Source organism: Pseudophryne corroboree, chromosome 10, assembly GCF_028390025.1.
Source record: "Pseudophryne corroboree isolate aPseCor3 chromosome 10, aPseCor3.hap2, whole genome shotgun sequence".
Taxonomy (NCBI): Eukaryota; Metazoa; Chordata; class Amphibia; order Anura; family Myobatrachidae; genus Pseudophryne; species Pseudophryne corroboree.
In genome coordinates, this window is record NC_086453.1 from 350,727,029 (window position 1) to 350,752,927 (window position 25,899).

Sequence of the window (25,899 nt, forward strand, 5' to 3'; positions counted from 1 at the left end):
TTTGTTTTCACAGTTTCTTTGCTTTATTCTATGAAAAACCAAACGGCATGTAGATAGATAAATATCTATCTAAGACAAGGAGAGGACTTGCCATGGTTAACTCTTTCTGTGAGGTACATTGGGTTCCACAGAGAAAACATCGGGGTGTAGAGTGGATCTTGATCCAGAGGCACCAACAGGCTAAAGCTTTAGCTGTCTCAGGATGCATTGGGGCCTCCTCTATAACCCCGCCTCCAGGCACTGGAGCTCAGTTTCGTTAACCAGTCCAATGCAGGAGCAGGTAAGAGAGAAGGCAGATATTAGTCACATAGAGAACCACATTCTCATGACAGGAGAAGGTACCAGCGGCTAATACCATACAACCCAAAGAAGCTAGGCGTGTCTGGGTGGGCGCCCTGTGGAACCCAATGTATCTCGCAGAAAAAGAGTTAACCATAGTAAGTCTACCATAACTCTCCTTTTCTGCAGCAGGTTACATTGGTTTCCACAGGGAAAACATCGCGGATGTCCTAAAGCAGTTCCTCAAGGGAGCGGACGCGCCTTAGCGGGTATGAGAACCCGGCGTCCAAAGGAAGCATCCTGGGAGGCGGAAGTATCAAAGACATAGAAGGAACGTGTTCACAGAGGACCACGTAGCTGCCTTGCACAATTGTTCTGCGGATGCGCCATGGCAAGCCGCCCAAGAAGGTCCAACAGAGTAGAATGGGCTTTAATTGCTGCAGGAGCTGGGAGTCCAGCCTGCGCATTGGCTTGTGCAATCACCATTCTAATCCATCTGGCCAGTTTGCTTAATCGCAGGCCAGCCACGTTTGTGAAAACCAAACAGTATAAAGAGGGAATCTGACCTAATAGAGGCAGTCCTCTCCACACATATCTACGGAGAGCCTGTACCACATCCACTAAGGCAGGAACATCACTTTGCAAGGGAGAATCCTCATCAGTAACACGAGTCAGTGTCAGACAGGACCGTATGCTCCTCCACCTCTTCAGATGAAATATCAGAGAGGTTTGTGGATTGTGAGGTGGAAGTAGCCCGCTTAGAAGACCCAGAGTCACGGGAGTGACCTGGGGTAGATTTTGGTCTAACCAGATACTGATTTAACTGCTGCAGTTGGTTAGACATATTTTCCGCCCAAGGCGGATTAACCATAGGGACAATTTGTGGTGGTAGCGACACTGGTGGTCCCATAGGGGGGGCTAAACGGTCCACCAGAGTCCCCAGGAGGGCTGTGAACATAGCCCAGGGTAGCTCCATTGTAGACACAGGAGCTGTGGACTGACTGGGGGGTGTATGACATTTAGTACATAGATCATAATACAATATTTCCAGCCTTTTGTTCAACGTTATGTATAAAGCAACAACAGGGCTATTTAGTACGATAAAGCCAGACAATGGGGGTAATTCCAAGTTGATCACAGCAGGAATTTTGGTAGCAGTTGGGCAAAACCATGTGCAGTGCAGGGGCGGCAGATTTAACATGTGCAGAGAGAGTTAGATTTGGGTGTGGTGTGTTTAATCTGCAATCTAATTTGCAGTGTAAAATTAAAGCAGCCAGTATTTACCCTGCACAGAAATAAAATAACCCACCCAAATCTAACTCTCTGCAAATGTTATATCTGTCTCCCCTGCAGTGCACATGGTTTTGCCCAATTGCTAACAAAATTCCTGCTGCGATCAACTCAGAATTACCCCCAATGTTCATTACCTGCGGATAAAAACCAGGTATTATGTGACTGTAACACAGTAGAATATACGTATAGTGATAAATACAGTGTACACCTAATTAGGGAGACCCAGGTGCACCTAGTCCAGGGTACAGAATATAGTGATAGTTATAGTGTGTGTGACTCTACCTGTACTCTTATGCCCTGGTGGTCTAGTGGGGTCGGGGTCCCTGCCCAGCGACAGTGTACACACCAGAGTTGCGGTCCGTCTCTCTAGACCGCAATTTAATGGTGGGTCCCGCCTGGGGGACCCTTCTTAGAAAGCCCAGTGCAGCCCACCTGTTAAGTGCCCTGCTGCTGCAGGCACCAAATCGAATCGGAGCTCCAAGTGCCTGGAGACAGGGTTATAGAGGAGGCCCCAATGCATCCTGGGACAGTTAAAGCTTTAGCCTGTTGGTGCCTCTGGATCAAGATCCACTCTATACCCCGATGTTTTCCCTGTGGAAACCAATGTAACCTGCTGCAGAAAATGGCTTTTAATTTGATCACTTTTCAGGAGGAATGAGGCATTGTTTAACGAGCTATAAGGGTACCAACACATTTGTCCATATCTGTATATAGACTCTGGATTGTGCCAGATCTTCCAGATGCTGAAGTTCAGAGGCACATTAACCCACACTGGGTAGCTAATTTCGTGCCTGGTGATATGAATTTTAGCGGCAGGAGTCAATATCTAGTTAGCTAAATTCCAGGAGGCGGGGCTTATACTCACCAGTTCTCGAGTCCCCCTCATTGCAACAGGTACTGTATTGCACATAACTAAATTCCAAGTCCAGCCACCGCATAACGCGTTTTACTCACTCCCCACTGTCTTACTTCATGCAGTAAACAAGACTGAGGAGCTGTGATGTAGGGAGCCCATAGCCCAGGTAGTGCGGCCTTTAAAAAGCTTCAGAAACAAGTATAAACTGTGCAATATCATTACACCGCGCACAATTTGTTTTTCTCTGTTTTATAGACTCACTAGCACAATATTGATATGCAAAGGATTTTTTTAATGTGCATTTTGGTGTAAAATTGTCTCTTAAATTAATTAAAAACTAAAATAAAAAAAATTACAAAAAATTTGTTCTGAAGTCAGTGAGGTATTCTTCCCTGTGCTGCTACGTAATTGATAACGTTATATCACATTCATCTGCCGCTGGGGGATTCCTGTCAGAGCCCATTTGCTTCTTTCTCCCAGTTTGTTCTGCGTTTGACAATGGTTTTCTATTTTGTACTGGCCGGAATAACCCGACATAGTCTGTGTTGTCTCATCTTCACCTGTAATTCTCTTCCTGTGGAGACAAAACCCTGATCGTTACCCATCAGATCGGACAACAACACACATATAAACACTCGGTGTTAGAGAGATGGACTCGCTTTCCTCTCACCTCATACGATGTTGCTTTCCAGGAGGGGCTGTTTGAAGAGGAAACGCTGGAAGTTGAAGTCACCCAGGTCTAGAGTTTTGAAGTACCCATAGATAAGCAGCTCCGCCACAGCGCGCCCTACCGCCGGTGCGTGCTGCAGGCCATGTCCGCTGAACCCACACGCAAAGTATAAGTTTTGCACCGAAGGGTGAATTCCAATGACGCCATTCTGGTCGTACGTGTTGTAGTCATAATACCCGGCCCAGGCTGATTTTACCTAGACGAATAGAAAGATCTCAGCGTTAATGGTCCTACATACAAATACCAATCAGAAAGGATTTGGATTAAATGAACCATTACACAGGGAAGATTAACACATCTGGTAATTTATTGTCATGTTTAATACATACTAGTCCACTGGTGGACGCGGTTGCCAATAGCACAGTCATGATTTCAACACGGTATAATATAACATGATAATAAAAAACGCACTCAGTGGCCACTTTTTTAGTAACGCCAGCAAACCTGCTATGTAGTGCAAACATCTAAATCGGCAAATCAAGCAGCATCATCTCAATGCAGACAAGGTCAAGAGGTTCAGTTGTTGTTCTGACCAAACACCAGAATGCGGAAGTCCAGGGACTTGAATTGTTAAATGCTTGTTAGCGCCACAAAGGGTGGCTTGTCTATCTCAGAACCGGTCATCTCCTGGGATTTTCTCACACAACTGTCTCTAGGTTTAGGTACCCATAATAATATGTCTAGTGAGTAACAGTTCTGCGTTCAGGCAGACAGGAAGGAGACCATACATGAAACAGCCACGCGCTGTGACAGCTGTATGCAGAAGAGGATCTCTGGGGGTAATTCAGACCTAATCAATGGGCAGCGATTTTTGCAGCCCTGCGATCGGATAGTCGCCGCCTACCGGGGGAGTGTATTTTAGCTGTGCAAGTGTGCGATTGTATGTGTAGCAGAACTGCAAAAACAGATTTTGTGCAATCTCTGCGCAGCCCAGGACTTACTCAGCCGCTGAGATCACTTCAGGCTGTTCAGGACCGATCTGACGTCAGACACCCGCCCTGCAAACGCATGGACACACCTGCATTTTTACAAACACTCCCTGAAAACGGTCAGTTGCCACCTACAAACGCCTTCTTCATGTCAATCTCCTTGCGATCGCCTGCGCGAATGAATCTTACGCACAAACCAGTCGCTGACTGGCGATCCCCTTTGTAGCCGTGCGACGCGCCTGTGGATTGCACCTTATACGCAGTTTGTGTCTGATTGCTTGCTGTGCTAAAACGCACACAAGCAGCAATCAGGTCTGAATTCCCCCCTCTGAGTGCACTTTGACGTAGATGGGCCGCAGCAGCGGAGACCACATTAGTCACTGCTGTGACACGCTTGGGATAGGGTCAGAATTTGGAGTAAATAACATAAGCCATGGATCCATCCTGCATTTCGTCAATGGATCAGGCTGGTGGCGTAATGGTGTAGGGGGGATGTGTTCCTGGCACAGATTTGGACATTGAATACCTGATTTATTTTTTAAATGCCAGAGTCTTCTAAGTACGGTACGGACCATGTGCATCCCTTTGCGGCCAGAGTATCATCTGTCCAGCAGGATAATGTCACACAGCACCTGTTATCTCGAGCTGGTCCACAAACGTGACAGTGGGTCCAGCGTACTCCAGTGCCCTCCACAGCCACCAGATCTCAGTACAATACAGCGACTTTGGGATGCGGAGGGACGGGATGCTCTTGGTGTGTGGATTAACTTAAAATGACAATATAATGTATTTATTACTAGCTGCTGAGTGTGGCTTTGTCCGTGCAGAAGTCGCTTCTGTAAATATTGTTTTTGAATTTGAGGAGTTTACACGTGCACCAAGTAGGGGCCTTATAGGAATGGCCAATGCTGCCAACAGTACTGCCCAGATTGGGGGCGGCCATGACTCCAGGGTCACGCTGCTCTGGGTATACAGATTGCTGCAGACCTCATCTTTTCCCCAACACTTGCCCCGATGCCGCATGCACAATAAGGTTTTAAGTTTGCTGGAGGACGGGCGTGATGATATATAGCCAGCCTGTCCTATTCCCAGATAAATAACATAATATTACTGAAGGTTTTATCACAATTAGTTTTGGGGGTAACCCGAAACAGACAGAAATATTACAATTACAAAGTTCTAAAAATTGCGCGTTTACAAGTGTGCATTTATTATGACGGTCTGTTTGGGCGACTTTAAATCTCAATGCTGAATCGAGAATATTTCATGTATATTTTTGGGAGTCACCAGTTTTAATATTTTTTATTACAAGGTTTTCAAAAACGACTTACGTAAACCCATCGCACTTACTTTTAAGGATTCAAAAACTGGAACTCTGTGAGCCAAGAGCGGCCAGACCTTCTGCTGGAAATAATCGTGGTCTACGTCCAGGTTACTGGGATCCGGCTCTTCCTCCTGCAGTGACAAATGGGGCGAGAGCAGGAATGGTGTATAAAGGGCTAGCTTGCAGGACGCCCCATCCTGGTCTAGCCTATGTATTATGTGCCCCAGTTAGGCGCTGCACCTATATCCGTGTGTATCTGTTGGACTATCTTTGTATATAATGCATAGTTCAATTTTGCCAGATGGGCATCTTCCATGCTACTAGGGTCAATGTTCTTTATAACAGCTGCCAGGTCTTCTGAGAAACGCTGTTACAAAGCAGTCGATTGGTAATAAACCCTCCACAATACGTCTTAATGTTCAAAAACTTTAAAAGAATACAGAATAAATACTGATGGACAAAAAGGGACCCCTCCTCTCTCACCAGGCGGAATCTCAGCAGCACTGTTATGGAGGAGATCCATTGAGTTTGAGAATAGGTTGCACTGAATCTGGCGCCAGTCTCAGGCCACAAATATAGAACGTTAATCGACTACGTCAGGCAGGAGGTGTCGCAGAGACCTATCATCTGCATATGTGGGCATGTTCTCTGTGGCTTTAACTTTGCTGCCAAGGGCTGGAGGAGAGGGTATCGTAGGCATTGGAGCGACCTATTCATTAAAATAAGAGAGAGATTGTAATTCCCAATACACACTCCACGACCGCTCACCTCTGGCGGAGAGAGACCACCGATATAGTTGCCTCCAAATCCCTCTCTTCTGAAGTACGCCCCTGAGCTGTCGATTAGCAGAGGACAGTCTACGCCGGGGCCATTGGGACAGTGGAACGTGTAGATGTATCTGGAAAAGATTTTATCTTTATCACCTTCATAAAAAAAAATGCTGAATTTCCTGCGTAAAACACCCGTTTCTAGAAAGGGAGTTCCCATTTATATAAACTGCGCCCTCTATACCAGGGGTTCTCAAACTTGGGGGCAGATAAAACAACAAGTGATATTCTTATCACTCGCTACGAATGATGAACGGTACTCCGGCCAATCAACTCCTGTCATTTTTCAAACACACGACAGTTAGGAGCTGATTGGTTGAAGCACCGTTTATGATTTGCAACGAGTGATAACAAGAATCGCTCTCATTGTTAAGTCTGCCCCTTAGTCCATAAGGTACCCGAAAAGTCCAGATATCCATGATTAAGCGCAGATGATATAATTAGTACCCCGTCAGTTTGATTATACCATCTCTGCACAAGCATGGGTCTCTTTAAAACTCAGGACAGTTTGAGCGTTCCACCTGGACTCGTACATACAGTATCAGTAGCCTTCTCATTCTCCACTCAGAACATCTAACACTTCATCTAGAATTAATCCTTAAAATGATTAGTGAAAGCAGCACCTCTTCCTAGGCTCTACAGGAAGCTCAACTTCTTCTACTGATCCAGGACTCCCGGCGCCAATCCCGGCAAGCTCCGCCACCTTAGAGGACCAGGCTCCGGCGGCATTAATGACGGCCATACATTCCACCGCCTGGCTTTCCAAACTATTCTGCATTCTTACCTGGAATGAGACACCTCATTATGAACAAGTGGGATTAAGACAACCATCGCAGACTCCGATCCCACCTTGTCCTATTCCGTGCATACTGCGGAGGTTCCGTTTCCCTTTGAGATTTTGTTGGGGAACCAAATAAAAACGTACATTCAATATAAGGCAGAGATCCAGAAATTAAACATGAATCCAGAATCTTATCTGGGGTCTGGCATTCTCTCCGAGCCGGGCAAACACCACCCATGTCTGCAGTGGGTCCAGCTTTGCTCTCCTCTCAGCAGCATGCCATTATGCAACAACATGCGGCCTGTGTGAAAAATGCCAAAGTTTGCTCTGCCAGGATGGGCTGTTGTCACGCAAGACACCCAGGTACCGTGCAAAATTCTGCACCCCAACTAATATTCTGTTTTATAATGTACACATTAATAGAAATACTTGTGCTCAAAGTAATTAAAAACACAGATAAAAAATAAATAAAAAAATACCCCAAACAACGGAATGGACAGAAGAATCTTGGAGACTTACAGTGACCTTCTGGATAGTTTTGAGGTTCACCGTTTCGCCGTCGCTGGTCACCATTTTATTTATGCTGCTGTCGAACCCTGAAACAAGAAAAGTCTAAATGAGAGGACAAAATGATCTAAAATTACAATAACTAGAGACATAGCAGGAAATCTGGATAAAATCTGGTGAACACAAAACACTTAGGGTGGGTTATTCAGAGTGGTCAGCAAACCAAAAAAAGCACACTAATGGACAAAACCATGTGCACTGCAGGTGGGGCAGATGTAACATGTGCAGAGAATTAGATTTGGGTGGGTTGTTTCTGTGCAGGGTAAATACTGGCTGCTTTATTTTTACACTGCAATATAGATTTCAGTTTGAACCCACCCCACCCAAATCTAACTCTCTCTGCACATGTTACATCTGCCCCCCCCCCCCCTGCAGTGCAGATGGTTTTGCCAATTAGTGTGCTTTTTTTGGTTTGCTAACAACCCTGAATAACCCTCTTATTCTGGAGGCACGGTACCGGGAAACTGTAATGGCCGTGGTCTAAACACCCAAAAGTTGAATAATCTGCAATCAGCTCAGGTTGAGCAATAAAAATAATTAGACCATATCACCAGAAGCCACAAATAATTACATGTCCAATCTGTTATATAATAATTCTAGCTCCTAAAAAGTCGCTTCAGAAATTAATTTCCCACCCTGCTCCTTGCCTGAATGGCACAGCCATCTTCTCAGAGCCTTGATGAAAGTCAACCTCTACAGGGTAATACCCAATATCTGCTGCGGAGCAGTGTCCTGACTGCTCGCTGAGGCATTATTATGCCAGTGTAATCTGGTAGGTCCATGTAAATGTTATTAATTCACCAGGCTGCTATAGTGGGAGGCCGGCACAAAATGATGGCCCAGTCTTTACATATGGGGTGCTCCGCTGGGGCGGAGGGCAGACGTTCCAGGGAAGAAAACCCCATCAGTCATGTAAGGGGGAAAGGTGGTAACGGGATTTTAATACCTACCGGTAAATCCCTTTCTCATAGTCCATAAGGGATACTGGGGTGAACTTAGTACGATGGGTATAGAAGGGGTCCAAAGGAGCCGGAGCACTTTAAATTTCTCCAACTGGGTGTGCTGGCTCCTCCCTTCAATGCCCCCTCCCACAGGCAGTTAAGCAAAATAGTGCCCGAAGGAGAAAGGACATACTTGAGAGAAAGAACAGAACAACAATGAGTGGCGAGATTCATACACCAGCACACCGTAACATAAAACAACCAGCAGGAACAAACCGCAACAGCTGAACAGGTAACTTATGTAAAAGAAAAAACCTGCAGACAAGTCAACACAATGAGGCGGACGGCCAGTATCCCTTAAGGACTACGAGAAAGGGATTTACCGGTAGGTATGAAAATCCCATTTTCTCTGGCATCCATTAGGGATACTGGGGTGAACTTAGAACGATGGGGATGTCCCAAAGCATCCAGAACGTGCGGGAATGTGCAGAGGCTACTACAGCACCGTCTTCCCAAACTGGGTATCCTCTTTGGGTATCAAACTTGTAAAACTTCACAAAGGTGTTCTTCCCCGACCAAGTAGCAGCTTGGCATAATTGTAGGGCCGAGACTCCATGGGCAGCCGCCCAGGAAGACCCCACTGATCCTGTAGAGTGGCCCTTCAGAGAGTGTGGAACAGGTAAGGCTGCCGACACGTAGGCCTGTTGGATAGACAGCCTAATCCAACGAGCAATGGACTGCTTAGAAGCAGGACAACCTTTTTTCTGTGCATCATAGAGAACGAACAAGGAATCTGTCTTTCTGATCAGAGCCGTCCTTTTGACATAAATCCTCAAGGCTCGCACAGCATCCAATGACTCCGTAGGAGCAGAAGTACCAGCACTAGATGGAACAACAATTGGTTGATTCAGGTGGAACGCAGAGACAACCTTTGGCAGGAACTGCTGTCTGGTCCTGAGCTCCAATCTGTCCTCGTAAAAGACCAGGTAAGGACTTCTACACGATAAAGCCCCCAATTCGGAGACAGGTCTAGCAGAAGCCAGGGCCAGCAACATCACCGTCTTCCACGTGAGGTACTTATCTTCCACCGACAATAAAGGTTGAAACCAGGAGGACTGTAGAAATTCTAACACCACATTCAGGTCCCAGGGTGCCGTGGGCAGCACAAACGGAGGCTGTATGTGGAGAAGTCCTTGCAAGAAAGTCTGAACCTCTGGCAACACAGTCAACTTTTTCTGAAAAAAAATTGAGAGGGCCGAGATCTGGACCTTGAGGGACCCCAGACGCAAGCCCTTATCCACACCAGCCTGCATGAAGCGTAAAAGACAACCTAAATGGTACTCCGCCGGTGGAAATGAGCATTCCACACACCAGGAGACATATCTCCTCCAGATATGATGATAGTGTTTAGACGTTACCGGCTTTCTGGCCTGGACCATGGTTGAAATAACCTTCTTGGAAAGGCCTTTCTGAGCTAAGATGTTCCGCTCAACTTCCAAGCCGTTAAACGAAGATGCCGTAAGTCCGGGTAGACGGATGGCCCTTGTTGTAGAAGATCTTTTCTCAGTGGCGGGGGCCAATGGTCTGCCACAGACATGTCCAGAATATCTGTGTACCACGCCCTCCGAGGATAATCCGGGGCAATCAGAACTGCCTGGACCCTCTGATTCCTGATTCGTTTGAGTACCTGCGGGAGTAACGGAATCAGAGGAGACCGGTAAACCGACCGATAAGGCCAAGGAGACGTCAGTGCATCTACTGCCCCTGCTTAAGCGTTCCTGGTCCTTGCGCAATACCAGGGAAGCTTCTTGTTGAGCCGAGAGGCCATCAATTCCATCTGTGGGCAACCCCACACATCAATGATCTGTTGAAAAACCTGCTGGTACAGACCCCACTTGCCCGGGTGTAGATCGTGACGACTCAGGAAGTCCTCTTCCCAGCAGTCCACCCCTGCAATGAAAATGGCGGACATCGCTCTTGCGTTTCTTTCCGCCCAGAGAAGTATCTTTGATACCTCTCGCATGCAGGCTCTGCTTTTTGTTCCTCCTTGTCGATTTATGTAAGCCACCACCGTGGCATTGTCCGACTGAACCTGGATCGCACAATCCTTGAGCAGAGGAGAGAAGCAGAGCATTCCAGAATGTTGACCACCTGCCCTGGAATTGAGCTCCTTGGGTGACAGCTCCCCATCCTCGCATCCGTCGTGAGGAGAATCCATTCCTGGATCCCGAAACTTCGACCTTTCAGTAGGCTGGAGGACTGCAGCCACCACAGGAGGGAAATCCTGGCTTGAGGCGACAGGCGTATTATCCGGTGCATTTGAAGATGTGATCCGGACCACTTGCTCAGGAGATCCAACTGAAACGTTCTGGCATGGAACCGTCCATACTGAATCATTTCGTACGAGGCTACCATCTTCCCCAACAATTTTATGCAAAGATGGATGGATATTCTTGTAGGCCGGAGGAATATTCGGACCATCTCCTGAAGCATTCTCTTTTTGTCCTCTGGGAGGAAGACTTTTTGGGCCGCCGTATCCAGTACCATTCCCAGGAACAGGAGACGCTGAGTCGGTTCCAGGTGGGACTTCTGGAAAATGAGGATCCACCCATGTCGCAACAGAAGATGGGTAGTGCGGTCTATATGGAGCAATAACAGCTCCCTTGATCTTGCCTTTATCAAAAGATCGTACAGATAAGGAACAATATTGACCCCTGTACCCAGAGTTGGATCATCATCTCTGCTATCACCTTCGTGAACACCCTCGGAGCTGTGGACAGGCTGAAGGGTAGCACCTGGAACTGGTAGTGATCGTTCAACAGGGCAAACCTCAGGTAAACCTGACAAGGTAGCCAAATCGGGATGTGGAGATAAGCATCCTTTATGTCCAGAGAGACCATGAACTCCCGTTCTTCCAGGCCCGCAATTACCGCCCGTAGGGACTCCATCATGAACTTGAAAACCTTGAGGTAAGGGTTCAGGGATTTGAGATTCAGAATGGGTCTTACCGACCCGTCTGGTTTTGTTGCAACAGTGGGACTGGAACAATGACCTGGGACTGGATAGCTTGTTGTAGCGTAACCCTGGTATGCTCCAAAACTGGTAAGCCTGATCTGAAAAATCGTTGGGGAGGAGCGCTGTTGAACTCCAGTTTGTAACCCTGGGAAACGAGGTCTGTTACTCAGGAATCCTGGCAAGAGTCTGCCCAGATGTGACTGAAGTGACGTAGATGAGCTCCCACCTCTAGATCCCCCCGGGGTGGGGAGGCACCGTCATGCTGAGGCTTTTGTGGAAGCTGCACTGGTGTTTGTGTCCTGGGACACAGCTGTAGCAGCTGGTTTTCTAGGCTTACCTCTGGTGCCTCGTGCCGCATTGGAGGCACCTCTGGCTCTTGACCTGAATCTAGAGGTCTGAAAGGAATGAGTAGACGGCCCCACGTAGGCGCGCCTAGCCGGAGGGGCCCCAGAGGGGAGAAACGTGGATTTCCCCGCAGTGACCTTAGAAATCCATGTATTTAACTCATCCCCAAAAAGCCATTCCCCTGAAACAGGGAGGGATTCCACACTGCGCTTGGATTCTGCGTCGGCAATCCACTGATGCAACCACAAGGCCTTGTGTGCCGACACTGCCATGGTAGTAGTTCTAGCATTAATAGAACCTATTTCCTTGAGAGAGTCACACAGTATACGTGCATTATCCTCAATGTTCCTAATGAGGGTCACAGTAGTGACCAGGGGCATATCCCCGCAAGGCCCTCTTGAATCTGAGCAGCCCTGGTCTAAATGGCATGTGACATCCAGCAACCCGCTATCACCGGTCTTTGTGATACGCCAGCCGCTGTGTAAATAGATTTTAGCATAGTCTCTATTTTCCTGTCTCCAGGATCCTTAAGCTGAAAAGACCCAGGGGCCGGTAACACCGCCTTCTTAGAGAGGCCGGAGACAGAAACAGCAACAGCTGGGAGTTCTTCTCAAAATGTTCTACTCTCTGGTGAGAATGGGAAAGAACATAAAAACTTTCTAGTAACCTGATATCTTTTATCAGGATTTTTCCAGGCTTGTTTAAAAACCTCACCTAATTCTGGGAAGGTAATGTTAACTCTTTTCTGCCCAAGAAAAAACAACTGCATAGAAGCAGCCTCTTCTAAAGGGATCTTTAGTACATCCCCGATAGCAAGAACAAGGGGTTCAATACCCTCTGCAGGAGTGGAATCTTCTATATCAGCTTCTAATTCCTCCCCCTCTTCCAGAATATCCTCCTCATCTGCTAGGAGAGCAGGCAGCCCATGCTTAAGTGGCCCTGAACTATAGAGAGAAGGAGGTCTGTCATCAGCCTTCGCTGCAAGGTCAGAAACCGCCTGTTGCAATTGTAGTGTTGTTTGCATCAAGTTGGATATGACGTGTCAGCCATCATAGTCTTAATGTCACCGAGCCAAGAAGACTCTCCCCCCCCTCCCCCCCAGTCTCCACCTGACCTGAGAAGACTGACTGCAATGGTCACATGATAGGGACCCATTGGAAGAAGGGGAGAATCTGATATGACAAACTTTGCATACAGCGTGTTTAACCATAGTGACAGTGAAACAACACTCGCACACATACAAAACTCACAGACAAGTATAACAAGACTGCCTCACAGAGTGCGCGATGGGGACTCAGAGTGAGAGAAGGACAGAACACCACTGCTTGTAGTATCAACTGAAAGCTGAAATAAATCTATATACCAGTAACCCGGATTGTGTGTCTCTTAAAGACACTATATTGTGTACAAGAGGGTCCCGTCTGCCGCCGCGTTGCACCGTACCAAGAACCGGGGGGACCCCCCTAGCGGGGCCCCCAGTTTGTAATCACCACTCTTTTTACCTTCAGGCAGCGTTAGGGGTGTGCTCCGTGCTGCGGTTGCGGCCACCAAGGCGCCGTGCCCCACGGAACAACAGCCTCGCAGAGTTGGCCCTGCAGCGAGGAAGCGGCTTGGACACCTTACAGAGGCCGGTAACCGCCCCCCCCCCTAACTCCCACGGTGCAGGTATACTGTTGCCCAGACAGTACACCCAAAATAATAAAGTTTAAAACAAACTGAAGAAAATTTATCTGGAGCTTCCAGAGTGTGCATCCTCTCCTGGGGGCACTTTTTTCTAAACTGCCTGTGGGAGGGGGCATAGAGGGGAGGAGCCAGCACACCCAGTGGAAGAAATTTAAAGTGCACTGGCTCCTTTGGACCCCTTCTATACCCCATCGTACTAAGGCCCTCATTCCAAGTTGTTCGCTCGCTAGCTGCTTTTAGCAGCCGTGCAAACGCTAAGCCGCCGCACTCTGGAGTGTATTTTAGCTTAGCAGAAGTTCGAACGAAAGGATCGCAGAGCGGCTACAAAATAATTTTGTGCAGCTTCAGCGCAGCTCCAGACCTACTCCTAGCTTGCGATCACTACAGACTATTCAGTTCCTGTTTTGATGTCACGAACACGCCCTGCGTTTGGCCAGCCACGCCTACGTTACCCCAGCCACGCCTGCGTTTGTATCAGACACGCCTGCATTTTTCCCCACACACTCCCCGAAAATGGTCAGTTACCTCCCAGAAACACCCACTTCCTGTCAATCACTCTGCGGCCAGCAGTGCGACTGAAAAGCGTTGCAGGTCCTTGTGTGAAACGACATCGTTCATTGTAATAAGACGCGCGTGCGCATTGCGGCCCATACGCATGTGCAGAACTGCCGTTTTTTTGCCTGAGCGGTGCGCTGCGAACGAAAGCAGCTAGCGATCAACTCGGAATGACCACCTAAGTTCACCCCAGTATCCCTTATGGATGCCAGTGAAATAAATCATTAAATGCATTTATTACAAAGTGAAATGATCCTTGAACATTACAGAGCAGCAGAGCACCCATGTGCAGCAAAGCATGGTGGAACACAACACACACAAAAAAAATGTTGACGCAGTAAATTTTTGACAGGAAAGTAGGAGAATTTTTTTTTTAAAAGTCTGACCCCCTCACCGCTATAACAACAAGGTCTGTACAGCAGTAGGAGACAGTGTTCCTGTCATACCTATATGAAACAATTTCCGTGCACAAACCTGGGTCACCCACAGAAAACTGATGGCGACTGCAGAGATTTGCACTTGTTAAGGGGAAGGGTCCTGACTACTGGACTTGGATTAATGCATTGTCAGATTACCCCGGGACAGAACTAAATAATCGGCGCCATCCCAGCTATAATACGCAGGCAGCAAACGTCACCTCAATTCATTTCATTAAGACATCCAGTACAAATACAAGTCAGCCTGCCCATACCGTTTGAAGGCGGAGTCCCACTTAAAAATCAGGGCCCCTTTCCGGTCAGTACTGCGAGGATACCAGTAATTCGAATGGGTTCCCAAACCTCCAGTCGTTGTTTAGACATGGCTGCAAAAGTGCAAGTAGGGCACAGCCGGATCTACTTTCACCGTTTGTCCCTGTGTAAGTAGTGCAGCAGTATCAAGGAGCGCTGAATTCACTCACCTACCACCTCTCCGTGGCAATGCTCCACCCCCATAGACAGAGCCTTACTCCGGAGAGCACAGAGTAGAGTCCAGGGATCAAACCAGCCTTCATTCTCTAGGCCTAATGGAAGAAAAGTCCAGGTTAAATGGGGGTGTGGTATGGTATGCCGTCGGCCGGGCTCCCCGCAACCAGCATACCGGAAGCCCGACCGCCGGCATACCGACAGCGTGGCAAGCGCAAATGAGCCCCTTGCGGGCTTGCTGCGCTCGCCACACTGCGGGCACGGTGGCACGATACGCGCGCCACGCTATTCTCCCTCCAGGGGGGTCGTGGACCCCCACGAGGGAGAAAAACTGTCGGTATGCCGGCTGTCGGGATTCTGGCGCCGGTATACTGTGCACCGGGATCCCGACAGTCGGCAACCTGAAGACCACCCGTTAAATGGTGTTCTACATACATGTACTAGGGAGGAGCTGCTGCAATCATCTCCCCACCACCGATGTCAGAAATAGACACCGATGGTTATGTCCTAAAACACCCCTTAGGTGGCAACTATTTGCTGGTACCCCTGGGGCGGACACCGTGAGATCGGACTGGTAGCCCAATAAACAAGCGTCTCAGTGTGGGCATAGCACATCACGTCTCACCGTAGCAGGCCAGCGCTACGTCCTGTGTATTAATCCACGGGAACTTCTTTATCAGCTGATCCGGGGACAGAAGTGCAACTTTGGCTCCTTGGTCACTGGGGAAAGAGAGCAGGAGACAAAATATCACAACAGCCCAAAACTACCACTGTTTCATCTAACACTGAAACCTGCAAAACAATTACCAGTAGGAGCCGCCTAAGGCTACGGCCACACATAGCGGCCAAGCGGGTCCCGCTGAACGGAAATGTATTGAAATGTATGTGTTCACAGCCCAAATGCAGAATGCTGCGGTCGGACCGAGCGGCGGGTGCCCATGTGCACTCTCCTTCCGGCCAAGCAGGTCTGCTTGGCCGCAGCCTTATCCAGCAGAGGCGTTTTAGTGGTTTATATTGTAAGAAGAAGCAGAAAACGTGGCCAGGCAGAATCACACGGGAGCACTGAGGGTATGCTGAAGCTGCGGGTAGGTGGTAATACCTATGGGGGTCATTCCGAGTTGTTCGCTCGATATTTTTTTGTCGCAACGGAGCGAATAGTCGCTAATGCGCATGCGCAATGTCCGCAGTGCGACTGCGCCAAGTAAATTTGCTATGCAGTTAGGTATTTTACTCACGGCATTACGAGGTTTTTTCTTCGCTCTGGTGATCGGAGTGTGATTGACAGGAAGTGGGTGTTTCTGGGCGGAAACTGGCCGTTTTATGGGAGTGTGTGAAAAAACGCTACCGTTTCTGGGAAAAACGCGGGAGTGGCTGGAGAAACGGAGGAGTGTCTGGGCGAACGCTGGGTGTGTTTGTGACGTCAAACCAGGAACGACACTGACTGAACTGATCGCAGATGCCGAGTAAGTCTGGAGCTACTCAGAAACTGCTAAGAAGTGTCTATTCGCAATTCTGCTAATCTTTCGTTCGCAATTTTAATATGCTAAGATTCACTCCCAGTAGGCGGCGGCTTAGCGTGTGCAAAGCTGCTAAAAGCAGCTTGAGAGCGAACAACTCGGAATGACCCCCAATGTGCGAGTGTCAGGTGTTTCTGTATAGGAGATAATAGCCATCTCCTTCTCTGCCCTTCACCAAAAAGAAAAGAGCTTCTATCTCACTATTTCCTTCTAGATATTTCCCTTTAATGCAAAATTGCCCCATGGGTAACGCATCTGACTGTTATATTTAATGTGTGTACCTAAAATCAGGTTAGTAATACTCAGCTTTCCTAATAGGCCGAGAACCTATCAATAGAGGATAATCCTTAGAAAATCAACATTTCACATGTGATGCATCAAAGTAAGACAACCTGTTTTACCTTACCCCTGATTACTCTATCACAGGCCTGTGAGGAGCACTACATGACAAGCCAACGTCACATCCCACAGCCCTTAGCAGCAAGGAGATACAGTGACGCTGATTGATAGATGGTAACGGAGTATGAATGGGTACAATAGGGGTCTAATCACTGGCGAGGGAGGGTAATATCCATTATAATCAACTGGCTAAATCTGAAGATGTGATCTTATCTGTAATAAGGGTAACGGACACTCAAACGTCGTACAGCTTAATCATCCCTTTGCTATGACATCATGTGTGACAGACAGGTACAGGATCTCCTCCCAGGTTACAGCCATGCGATATGTACCCTCTCCCCAACAGGAACATTCTGCCGCTACGTGGGTCTGTAACTGGGAACCTCCCCACCACCAGCCACGCGCCAATCCCAGGTGATGAGAGGCCACCCCGCCAACCCCAGGTGACGAGGGGCCACGCGCCAAACCCCAGGTGACGAGGGGCCACGCGCCAAACCCCAGGTGACGAGGGGCCACGCGCCAAACCCCAGGTGACGAGGGGCCACGCGCCAAACCCCAGGTGACGAGGGGCCACGCGCCAAACCCCAGGTGACGAGGGGCCACGCGCCAAACCCCAGGTGACGAGGGGCCACGCGCCAAACCCCAGGTGACGAGGGGCCACGCGCCAAACCCCAGGTGACGAGAAGCCACGCGCCAACCCCAGGTGACGAGAAGCCACGCGCCAACCCCAGGTGACGAGAAGCCACGCGCCAACCCCAGGTGACGAGAAGCCAAACGCCAACCCCAGGTGATGAGAAGCCACGCGCCAACCCCAGGTGATGAGAAGCCATGCTCCAGCAATAGATCCCCACCTCTGGATTCTGTAGTTTTCCAGCAAGGTCTCCACTCCTTTCTCACTAGACAGGAAGAGGTATCCGGAGGGATTGAACTGGATGTCTATGGGCTCCTCATTGACAACACCCAGATATTCCTGTAAAGAAGGGGAGACACTGATCTGGCTGTAGAAACGGGAATCAGATTGTTCCCACAGGGGAACCAAATTTGGAATATTCAGTATTAATAGCTGCCAGCCCTCCCATCTTCCCGATCACACTTCAAAGACTAATTTGGAGAAATGTTTGAGGGTGGAAGACTGATGTTCCAAATGATTCAGTCAGATGTGATGACATTCAATCATCTCCCATAACTAATAGTAATATAACAGTTTGAACAAAAAAAGCAATATGGGTGACCAAAATTATGCAGTTGTGGCCAGTTTAAGGAGCCCCCACTAGAAGTCTCCCCCATCCCCATATTACATAGACGCGGCAACACCCTCCAACTCTGGTAGCAGCACCACTACCGTGAAACGAATGGCTTCGCTTAGCTCTGGAATCCCCAGACATTTAACAGATGTGGGGAGAAATGTGCCAAAGCTGGAGAGATAAAGTACCAGCCAATCTGCTGCTAGCTGCCAGGTTACAGGCTGGGTTTGATAAATGACAGTTATATAACCGATTGGTTGGCACTTTACCTCTCTCCAAGGTCCGATAAATCTCCCCCATAGGCAGAATGTACTTGATAAATGCTGCCTCAAAGCTGTTTGGTTGCCATTGGCAACTTCTTCACTCTTTCACTGCTTGATACATCAACCTTCTAGTGGCGGAGAGAGACCGTTCTCCCAAACAGTGGCGTACCCCTAAGCTCAGCCTATGTTGTACATTAAAACATACCTCCCCACTGTCCAGATTTCAGCGGGACAAACCCGCTGTCCCACTCGTGGCCGCAATGTCCCGTGGGGGGCAGTTGGGAGACCAACAGTACCACAGCCATTATGCAAGTTTCAAGGCTATTCTTATACATTTACAACTATTAACATTCACGAACAGATCTGGAAACATTTCAAGCATTTGAAACGGATCTGTAATTCAGGAGGTGAGGGGTGGGGGGATGACGACATCTTTGCATGAACACCAGACTTCGTGTGTATGTTGGACGAGGAACACCTAAAATAGGGTATCGGGAGATACAAACTGTGTTTATGTATCATAGTAACTTGCACTTGAGGCAAAGTGACAACTGCTACATCAGGGGTATTTAACATGCGCCTCTGCAGCTGCTGTGGAACTACAAATCCCAGTACGTCCTAAAACTGTTTTGCTATTAGGACAAGTGAAAACTGTGGTAGAGCATGTTGGGATGTGTAGTTCCACACTGGCTGGAGGGCTGCACCACATTAAAAAATACCTTACAACACGGGATCTTACGTTTACGTTGCGCAGGAAATGTGCTCCAAAGAGTGACATCTGGATGTTTTCTGGCCGCGAGAACTGCTGACGAATGCCGCCTGCCGAGAGAACGGTGGAGGCATGAGAGTACTAAGGAGTGAGAACGAGAGACGGGTCATTATTTATAATTAACGGCTGTAAAGACTCTCACCCCATAGCGCCGTCTGCAGCTGTAGCTGGGAAACACAGTAAAGAGGTTTTTATAAGTGGTATAAGACATATAGACAACCCCTTTTAAAAAAAAACAAAAACGTCCGACTTCGGTCTGCGTCCCACACTGCCGCCAAACCAAGACTTTATTACATCCCACCCTCGATTTGACTTTGTTAAGGCAGGTGGTTTAACAGCGAATAGTGACAACTTTGTAAAGAAGAAGAAGGTAGAAGAAAGCGGAGAGAAGGATAGAGCACATTCCCCACCCGGCGCTGGTGTGTGACTTCTGCAAGCAGCTTTCATCATCATCATCACCCACCGTGGGATCTCTCTCCACCACCACCACTCTGTACGCTCTCCTCTGCTGATACAGCTTCTTCAGCCAGTAAGCGATCGACCAGCCAATCACCCCGCCCCCGACAACCACAATATCCGCGTGCTCCGGCGGTAGATGGTCTGTGGACCTCAATGGACTCCAGTCACTGCCGGGCATGAAGTTCCTCACTTTGTTATGAAACTTATCCAATTCTTTGTTGATGACTGGGGAAGAAAATAAAAATCAGGCCTCTCAGAAAATACTAAATAATAGATCTATGTCTATTTTACATCAGAAAAGCAAAACTTAAATTTAAAAAAAATAATCACTTTGGACCCATGCAACACAAATCTGAACTGCGAAAGAGAAACGCATTGGCCAGTGGGGGTCATTCTGAGTTGACCGTTCGCTGACGTTTTTCGCAGCGCAGCGATCAGGTTACTACTGCGCATGCACCTCAATGCGCACGTGCGTCGTACGGGTACAAAGCGGATCGTTGCTGGGCGATAGTTTTAACGAAGAATCCATTCGCACAACCGATCGCAAGGAGATTGACAGGAAAAGGGCGTTTATGGGTGTCAACTGACCGTTTTCTGGGAGTGTTTGGGAAAACGCAGGCGTGTCCAGGCGTTTGCAGGGCGGGTGTCTGACGTCAATTCCAGGACCGGACAGGCTGAAGTGATCGCAGCGGCTGAGTAAGTTCAGACCTACTCAGAAGCTGCAAAAATCTTTTCCGTACCGCTCGGCTGCACAGGCGTTCGCACACTTGCAAAGCGAAAATACACTCCCCTATGGACGGCGACTATGCATTTACGCGGCTGCTAAAAGTAGCTAGCGAGCGATCAACTCGGAATGAGGGCCCATGTTACAATGATATTCCAGGCAGATCCAGTAAAGTGGAAATTGTAATCTCCCCTGTCCCCAATTCCGTTGCAGTCAGCTTCAACCCGTTCCACATCACAAGGATACAGTAAGTCAAAAAGCTGGAACCTCGTTACTGTCATATCACTGGATCCACCCCTGCGTATGAATCAACCAATCCACAGAAAGCATTTCCGGGAGGTAAATCAGTGTAGCAGTCAGTTGCTGCATCCACTTCCTAGCAAAGTAAGCCTGCTACAGAGGAGTGAACTTCTGTATTTCATGTGTATAATCCAGCTCAGCCTTTGCTATAGATGTACGTCATGCAGTTATTCTACAGTCCCCATTCCTAATGCAATGACCCCCTGCACAGAAACACATCACCACGTGGCGAGGCCATAGGGGAGGTGTATCAAGCCTTGGAGAGAGGTAAACTGTGCTAGATTAATGATAGCTATAAGCGATGTGGTTGCCTTAGGCAACTTCTCCACTTTACTTCTCTCTGAGGCTTGGTACATCTCTCCGTATGTATGAAGTACAGCCTTCTGGCTTCCATAGCTATAAAGGAGGTCATTAAGGCGGGTACACATCATTGTATGGTCACCAGAAAGTGTTGGCGCCTCTATATACAAGGAGACCTTTCAGCAGATTGGTCTGGAACATTCGGTGTGTGAGGATACCACCATGACAAGGAGAAAGGACATCTGCAAAATCCTCAGATGACCAACTCGTTGCACTGGAGAGGGCTATAAGACTAATAAGACTGACATCCATCTTTATAAAAGGAACATTCTTTACAATCGGAAGACATTGGACAGCATTGGCACTATTGGCAGGTATGGACGTCACAAATGCACCCAAGGATTAGCCTGAGATATCTCAACGAGCCCAAGGGCATTTTCTTTGCAGTTGAAGGGACACAGGGGGTCATTGAGAACCGATCGCGCGCTAGCTTCTTTTGCAGCGGGGCGGTCGGGTCTGAACTGCGCATGGGCGCGTCGGCGATCGCCGGACAGCGACGGATCTAACGAAGAAAGCGATCGCAACCGGCAATCGCAAGAAGATTGCCAGGAAGAGGCCGTATGTGGGGGTCAACTGACCGCTTTTAAGGAGTGTCTGGCCGAACGCAGGCGTGCCCAGCCGTTTCAAGGGAGGGTGTCTGACGTCAGCTCCATGCCGGATTGTCGCAGCGGCTGAGTAAGTCCTGAGCTGTGCGATCAGGTCTCAACCACCCCCTCAGGCAGTGCACTCTGGGAGAACCTGCGCTTTCCTTTAATAATACTATAAAATATATGAATAGATTTAAAACAGGTTTAATAATTAACATCTAGTTGATGAGTGAACCCAAATGTATTAGTTAACAGTTCTTAATCTAATCTTGCCAGTCACGTGACCTGGATGTCGCACTGCGCGGTGCACATTAATCTGACAGTTAATGGTTAGAATGAACCCTCCCCATCCGTACTGCCAGCCATACAGGACGCAATGTGTGGTTACTGGTGCCAGAGAAATGAGGTGGCACGGGTACACACCGAGGTTGGGGGGGGAAGCAGGGAGGGGGGATACATATGGTGGGCAGAAATATAAGGATGGGGGATACATATGGAGGAGAGAGCAGGAAGGGGATACATATGGGTGGACACACATGGCAGGGGGGAATGATGGCGGGGGTACACAAGGAAGGGGGGGGGAATAATGGAGGGGCATACATATGCTGGGGAGATACACATGGAGGCAGATGAGGGACACACGTGGGGGGATATAAGGATGGGGGGATAATAATATATATGGATTGGAGGATATATAAGAATTGGGCCACACGTGGGGGGGGGGGGGGGGGCAGCAGGGAGGGAATACATACAGAGGGGAAATATAAGGATTGGGGGGATATATAAGGATGGGGGCCACATGTGGAGGGATATATAAGGATGTATGGGGGACATATAAGAATTGGGGGGATATATAAGGATGGAGGGGGTATATAGGGATAGGGGGAACACATCGGAAGGGGGGCAGCAGGGAGGGTATATACAGAGGGGATATATAAGGATGGGGGCCACACGTGGAGGGATATATAAGGATGGATGGGGGACATAAGAATTGGGGGGATATATAAGGATTAGTGATATACATGGGGGATATATAAAGATGGAGGGGGTATACAGGGATAGGGGGAACACATCGGAGGGGGCAGCAGGGAGGGAATACATACTGAGGGGATATGTAAGGATGGGTAACACAAATTGAGGGGGTGGATAAATATGGAGAATATATGAGAATGGAGACACACATGGACGGGTATGGGTCGTTGGGTAGACACAACTTAGGTCGACAGTCATTAGGTCGACAGGTCAAACTGTCGACATGGTTTTTTTTTTTTAAACTTTTTTTTGCTGTTGTTTTCTTTGTAAAGTGACGGGGAACCCCAATTAGTGCACCGTGTCACCTCGCATGGCGAGCGAATATACAAAAAATGAAAGAGAAAAAAAAGGGAAAAACTCAAGTCGACCTTTTGCGACCTAGTACATGTCGACCTAATGACCGTATACCCACATGGAGGGATATATAATGACGTGGGACACACATGGGGTGATATATAAGGATGGGGGGCACACATGGGGGATATATAAGGATGGGGGGGCACACATGGGGGATATATAAGGATGGAGGACACACATGGGGGATATATAAGGATGGAGGACACACATGGAGTGGTATATAAGGATGGGGACACACATGGAGTGGTATATAAGGATGGGGACACACATGGAGTGGTATATAAGGATGGGGACACACATGGAGCGGTATATAAGGATGGGGACACACATGGAGCGGTATATAATGATGGGGGACACACATGGAGTGGTATATAATGATGGGGGACACACATGGAGTGGTATATAAGGATGGGGAACACACATGGAGTGGTATATAAGGATGGGGAACACACATGGAGTGGTATATAAGGATGGGGAACACACACGGAGGGATATATAATCAAATGATGGGGGACACACATGGGGGTGATATATAAGGATAGGGGACACACATGGAGGGATATATAATGATGGGGGACACATATGGGGGTGATATATAAGGATAGGGGACACACATGGTGAATATATAACGATGGGGGACACACATGGAGTGGTATATAAGGATGGGGAACACACATGGAGGGATATATAATCAAATGATGGGGGACACACATGGAGGGATATATAAGGATAGGGGACACACATGGAGGGATATATAATGATGGGGGACACACATGGGGAATATATAACGATGGAGGGATATATAATGATGGGGGGGCACACATGGGGGTGATATATAAGGATAGGGGACACACATGGGGGGCGGCAGGGTGCCCGGCTCACCGTTAGAGACTCCCCCGTCACCATCAGCAACTGTCCTCCGCTGGCAACAGGTTGGGGCTGCCCGGGGTAGCAGCAGCCGGACTCTCCCCCCGCACACCCGCAGCACAGACATAGCGGCTCCCGCACTGCCACTGCACTGACAGGAGAGGACAAGGGACAGGAGAGACCTTCATTTCCCGCGTCATCATTGTGCGACAGCCACCTGCAGTGCGGGGGTGCAGCAAGATGGGGGCGTGACGGGTGCAGCAAGATGGCCTCCGGATGTCCCCGGGTCCTCCCCCGGGCAGCAGCAGCGGAAGTGACGTCCCCCGGTGTTTCTCTGACGTGTCCCCGGCTGTGCTCGGCGTCGCTGTGACGGGCGGACAAAATGTTGGATTTCTTCACGATCTTCAGTAAAGGCGGCATCGTGCTCTGGTGCTTCCAGGGGGTGCAGGGCTCCTTCTCCGGACCGGTCAATGCGCTCATCCGCTCCGTCATTCTGCAGGTGACCGGAATGACAGCAGTGGTGGGGGGAGGAGAGAGAATGGGGTCTGGTGTGATGTGGTAGGGTTCCTGGTGTTGGGGGGGGGGGAATGTGACGTGGTTGGGTTCCTGGTGTAGGGGGGGATGTGGTTGGGTTCCTGGTGTAGGGGGGTGATGTGATGTAGTTGGGTTCCTGGTGTAGGGGGGGATGTGATGTGGTTGGGTTCCTGGTGTAGGGGGGGGGGGGATGTGACGTGGTTGGGTTCCTGGTGTAGGGGGGGATGTTGTTGGGTTCCTGGTGTAGGGGGGTGATGTGATGTAGTTGGGTTCCTGGTGTAGGGGGGGATGTGATGTGGTTGGGTTCCTGGTGTAGGGGGGGGGGGTGATGTGGTTGGGTTCCTGGTGTAGGGGGGGGGGTGTGATGTGGTTGGGTTCCTGGTGTAGGGGGGGGGATGTGATGTGGTAGGGGGGGGGGATGTGATGTGGTAGGGGGGGGGGATGTGATGTGGTAGGGTTCCTGGTGTAGGAGGGGGGGGATGTGATGTGGTAGGGTTCCTGGTGTAGGAGGGGGGGGATGTGATGTGGTAGGGTTCCTGGTGTAGGAGGGGGGGGATGTGATGTGGTAGGGTTCCTGGTGTAGGGGGGGGGGTGTGATGTGGTAGGGTTCCTGGTGTAGGGGGGGGGGGTGTGATGTGGTAGGGTTCCTGGTGTAGGGGGGGGGGGATGTGATGTGGTAGGGTTCCTGGTGTAGGGGGGGGGGGATGTGATGTGGTAGGGTTCCTGGTGTAGGGGGGGGGGGGGATGTGATGTGGTAGGGTTCCTGGTGTAGGGGGGGATGTGATGTGGTTGGTCGGGTTCCTGGTGTGTATGAGGAGTGTTGTGCCGGGGTTCATGGTGAGGATGGGAAGTGTTGGGGCTAGTAGCGTGGGGAGGATGGGATGTGTTGGGGCTCGTGGCGTTGGGTATCGTGGCGCAGGGAGTATGGATGTGCTAAGGCAGTGCCTCTCAAACTCTGTCCTCATGACCACAAACAGGCCACATTTTCCAGGTTACCTATCAGGTGCACAGGTGTAGTCATTACTCAATGAACCCTTTTTAAAAGATCCACAAGTGGAGCTAATTATTTCACTTGTGCTTTGAGGAGACCTGGACAACTGTTTGGGGTCCTGAGGACCGATTATGAGAACCTATGTACTGGGTGGGCATGTGATGTGTTGGGGCTTCTGGTGTGTGTGTGTGTGTGTGTATGGAATACACACGCATGACCGGCGGTCAGAAGACTGACAGTAACGTCCCAATAATGAGAATCCAGACACTTAGGGCTGTAACACATACTCCGGTTTTACCCGGATGGCAAAAAGCCGGACATACTTTGTCCGTCTTTTTGCTATCCGGGAGAAACCGGCAGAGTCTGTCACACAGGACGGCTTTGAGCCGTGTGTGATGCTGTGCGCATGCGCAGCATCAGACACGGCTTGAGAAAAAACCGTTGTGTGTGAAAGCTCCCCTTCACACAC

The 25,899-nt window shown here is 49.1% G+C and overlaps 2 protein-coding genes across 5 annotated transcripts in view; one reads left to right on the forward strand and one right to left on the reverse strand.

The window, feature by feature from the left end:
- Nucleotides 1–2,699: 2,699 nt before the first annotated feature.
- Nucleotides 2,700–24,133, reverse strand: FOXRED1 (FAD dependent oxidoreductase domain containing 1). Of its 4 annotated transcripts, none has more exons than XM_063943703.1 (13): nucleotides 23,921–24,133; nucleotides 19,683–19,903; nucleotides 19,362–19,380; nucleotides 19,190–19,269; nucleotides 17,795–17,913; nucleotides 15,653–15,747; nucleotides 15,024–15,125; nucleotides 7,539–7,615; nucleotides 6,862–7,022; nucleotides 6,180–6,309; nucleotides 5,438–5,542; nucleotides 3,099–3,354; nucleotides 2,700–3,002 (listed from the first exon to the last, which is right to left on the reverse strand). In XM_063943703.1, exons 1-12 carry the CDS (start codon nucleotides 24,030–24,032, stop codon nucleotides 3,100–3,102), a joined length of 1,476 nt encoding a protein of 491 aa, XP_063799773.1. In that variant the 5' UTR covers nucleotides 24,033–24,133; the 3' UTR covers nucleotides 2,700–3,002; nucleotide 3,099. The 4 variants fall into 4 exon arrangements, with proteins under 4 accessions (XP_063799773.1, XP_063799772.1, XP_063799771.1 ...); XM_063943702.1 differs by having other exon boundaries at nucleotides 19,362–19,386; XM_063943701.1 differs by lacking the exon at nucleotides 19,362–19,380 and having other exon boundaries at nucleotides 19,190–19,300; nucleotides 23,921–24,132.
- Nucleotides 24,134–24,187: 54 nt separating this feature from the next.
- Nucleotides 24,188–25,899, forward strand: part of SRPRA (SRP receptor subunit alpha) — a 68,081-nt gene continuing 66,369 nt past the window's right edge. Inside the window, exon 1 of the mRNA XM_063943688.1 lies at nucleotides 24,188–24,404. Coding sequence (XP_063799758.1) covers nucleotides 24,288–24,404 — 117 coding nt within the window. The 5' untranslated portion in view covers nucleotides 24,188–24,287. The remainder of the gene's footprint in view (nucleotides 24,405–25,899) is intronic.

Bases quoted from the DNA above. Each gene is read 5' to 3' on its own strand.
- FOXRED1 (XM_063943701.1), bottom strand. From the start codon at position 24,032: ATGTCTGTGCTGCGGGTGTGCGGGGGGAGAGTCCGGCTGCTGCTACCC. The intron at 19,904-23,920 runs GTGAGCCGGGCA...TTTCTTCCCCAG, and splicing joins TGACGGGGGAGTCTCTAACG to TCATCAACAAAGAATTGGAT. The intron at 15,126-15,652 runs GTGAGACGTGAT...TTCTTCCATTAG, and splicing joins CGTAGCGCTGGCCTGCTACG to GCCTAGAGAATGAAGGCTGG.